General features: G+C 51.1%; 1 protein-coding gene across 1 annotated transcript; it reads left to right on the top strand.

The window, feature by feature from the left end:
• On the top strand, positions 1–955 carry LOC119298462 (xyloglucan endotransglucosylase/hydrolase protein 31-like). Its single transcript, XM_037575857.1, has one exon. The coding sequence runs from the start codon at positions 33–35 to the stop codon at positions 723–725; it is 693 nt and encodes a 230-aa protein (XP_037431754.1). The 5' UTR covers positions 1–32; the 3' UTR covers positions 726–955.
• The last annotated feature ends 2,544 nt before the right edge of the window (positions 956–3,499 follow it).

The following is a 3,499-nucleotide window of genomic DNA, read 5'->3' as shown; positions in this document are numbered from 1 at the left end:
TCCCAATCCTCTGCGCTCTCCCGTCCACCACCATGGCGTCGGACTCCGAGTCCAGCGACGTCACGCCGGACGACCAGCACGAGCACCTGCGCCCCGAGGGCACGGAGCCGCTGGCGCGCATCGCGGTGGACTACACCCCGGACGCCTGCCGCCATGCGCCGGAGTCCGGCGAGATCCACGTCACGTACGACCACCGCGGCGGGGCACGCTGGCGGTCCCGCAGCCGCTTCCTCCCGGGCGGCGCCGTGGCCGCCGCGGTCCGCGCCCCCGCCGGCGATACCGCGGGGCTCAACTACAACCTCTACCTCTCCTCCCTGGAGGGCTCCGGCGACATGGACGAGATCGACTTCGAGTTCCTCGGCAACGAGAAGCGCGCCGTACAGACCAACTTCTTCGTCGCCGGCCGCGGGGGCAGGGAGGCGGTCCACGAGCTCCCCTTCGACTCCTCCGACGGGTTCCACCACTACGCGGTCGCCTGGGGCGCCGAGGCCATCGAGTGGCGCGTCGACGGGGAGGTGATCCGGAGGGAGGAGCGGCGCGACGGGGAGCCCTGGCCGGAGAAGCCCATGTTCCTGTACGCCTCCTTCTGGGACGCGAGCGGCGTCGATGAGGGGAGGTGGACCGGCACGTACCACGGCCGCGACGCGCCCTACGTCTGCAGCTACAGAGATGTCAGGGTGCCCGTTGCGCTCTCAGCGAAGGAGGAGGAAGAGGAAGAAGAATGACAGGATGAATGGCTGATGCGAACGCTGGAGATGAGGCTGATGCTGCCGCCGATGAGGAGGTAGTGGATGCCGGAGCTGGTGAACATTAGATCGCGGCGTTGTTCCGTCTCTGATCGTCCCACGAGCCATGTGGAATTACCTATCTTGGTCACGAGTGTGTTTGCTTCAAGTGTTGTAATAAAAAGATGTACGTATGAATGATTTGCCGTGAAGGAGAAACAATAACAATACACACGGTTCATTTGAATAACTATACCTTAATGTTGGATATGTATACATAATATAAACAGAGTGAAGCCTTAACATTATTAGAGAATACATGGACCCATACATCTGGTTCACATGATATTCTTCATCAACATAGCTAATCGTATTGACCTCTCGCACACAACAAGCGTCAGCTATCCTATTCATGGTACCTTCATTCACCCCCACTTGAATGGGATCCGCTTGTGTTGATCTTGACACCTTTCGCCGCACTGAAAGTAGATATTCATCTTGTGCATAGTCCAAAACCGCCTTGTCGGCCTTGTCAGCAGTATTGCACAATCAAGCAAATACTTTATAAATTTCTTCATACATGCATCATCCCAAAGCGTTTTTTTGGGCTTGCCGGCCATACTTCACAATTGAGCAAAATGCAATTACTTCATTTATCATAACAACATCCACGTACAATATATGAGCACTCTCATTATGTACACAAGTGTTGCATAACAACGCTATATAACATTTATAGTGCACTAGTACTACATGCGACCAAGAAGTTGTTTTTCTTCAAAAAGGCCTAAGGCCATACATTAAGTGTCACAGGAAATTACGAACACACCCTTACAAACAAAATAGAAAAACAATCAAAATCTTTGGGGTGTTGAAGTCTTCTAACTCCTGCATGCAGTGGTAGTGAGCTGTGAGCATAGCTCGATGCCGCCTCTGGGCCTTCATTCACAGAGAAAACTTTTTTTAATCGAGGAGCTAGTAAAAGCAACGGCCAGGAAGTCGTTGATGCAGATCAGGAGACGCCTGCAGCTTGTAGAAACTCCCAAGGCCACACAGATCACGAAAGCCGGTTGACTCTAGAAGGATCCACTAGAAAATCTAGACCGATCGGATCCCAGAAGGCTTGCTGGAGACACAGCTCCACATGCCCTCCGCCAGCAAAAAAATACACAACGATACGGGGTTAGGGTGGGGAGAACATTATTCCTACCCTGGGGCAATGCTACCGTCTCACCGCAACAAACGAAAGACGAAGACTCTTTAAAGAAAACATGGAGAAAACACCGATATCGATGTACGAACATGTCTGGGTCTGATGCAAGCTCGCTCGTCTGACAAAGGCCTCCGATTGAGCACACATCTCCTTCGTCGTCCCACAACAACCCTCCACGCCTCCACAACACCCCCGATCTTGACCTTGAGCTTAGAGAAGGGAAAATAATGATGCAAATTAACATTTTCTTCGTTCCGGATAAATGGCACATCAAGAGCTCCTCCGCATCACTTATAATGCAAGTTAGGTTGCTGGCACTCACACACGCTATATGGGCCACAGCCCACTTGACCGTTGACCATTGAACATTGACCTTTGGAAAAAATGCTCATGAAGTTGAATAAAAATCGTGGATTTGAAAAAATCTTTGTGAATTTAAAAATGTTCACAAATTTCAAAAAGATACCATGGATTTGAAAATTATTCAAGATTTTGAAAAAAATCTTGAATTTGAAAATGTTCATGAAATTGGCAAAAAATCACGAATTTGAAAAAAGTTTGTGATTTTCAAAACAATCACGAAATGCTAAGTAAAAAGTTTAAAAAAAGAAGCGGAAAAAGGAAAAACAAACAGAAAGAAGAAAAAAAGATGACCACGGTAAACCCAGCCCAGTAAACCGTATGGCTAGAAGGTTCCGAAACCGATGGGGGGAGATAATGGGCTGGCAGCCCACTTAGACCAGCGAACGGGAGGGACAAACCCATCCGCATGTCAAGACCAGGCCCGTCAGACCTGGGCAGCACCCGTTTCGTCACTCCTAGTCCTGGCCAGTGGCCACTAGCAACGGCGGGCGTCAGCCAATAGGATTTCGTCGGGCGTCCGTCCGTGCTCGGAGAAGAAGGCGGGTGCTTGCAATGGCAGATAACATGGCGCTGCTCTCCGCCTCCTCCATCCTCAGTCGCCGCCCCCGGCCTCGTCGCTCCGCCTGCCCCCGCAGAGCAGCCTCGAGGCTATCCGTCGGTAACAAGTCCTCCTCCACTTCTCTCAAAACTCAATCCTGCAACCTTTTTTCACCTCGCTGTCGTACGAACAATGCCGAAGCTCAGTTTTGCCACCCTCCGGGCTGCGTCGATGGTCTTCAGCAGAACGCCGAGGGCAAGCCATAGCCAGGCCCGATGTAAAATGTTGACTGTAGAAATTTTGATAGGATTTAAGGTGTTGTGGCAGCCATGGCCTGCAATAGTTGTGATTATGTGGGTATCAGCTTCAGTTTCCATGCCCAATTCATGGCATTGCTGTGGGTGTGGATGCATCCGATCTGTTTTATGTGTGATTCTGAGCTTCTGACCCTGTCCCGTGTAATTGGACAGTGGCTGCCATAAGCGATGACCCGATCAAGGAGTGGATCCTCACCGAGGGGAAGGTCACACAGATCACAGGGACCAGCTCCATTGGGGGGTACTGTGAACTGAACTTACTGAACTTTCTTTATTTTCACTACCTGGCACCTTCCCTACAGCCGCCTTTTCTTCTTCACTGCATTTTCTTACTTCATGCCCC

Source organism: Triticum dicoccoides, chromosome 5A, assembly GCF_002162155.2.
Source record: "Triticum dicoccoides isolate Atlit2015 ecotype Zavitan chromosome 5A, WEW_v2.0, whole genome shotgun sequence".
Taxonomy (NCBI): Eukaryota; Viridiplantae; Streptophyta; class Magnoliopsida; order Poales; family Poaceae; genus Triticum; species Triticum dicoccoides.
Note: the sequence above shows the minus strand (reverse complement) of the source record. Positions and strands in the feature narration are given on the sequence as shown.

Coding starts and splice junctions, on each gene's coding strand:
- LOC119298462 (XM_037575857.1), top strand. CDS start 33: ATGGCGTCGGACTCCGAGTCCAGCGACGTCACGCCGGACGACCAGCAC.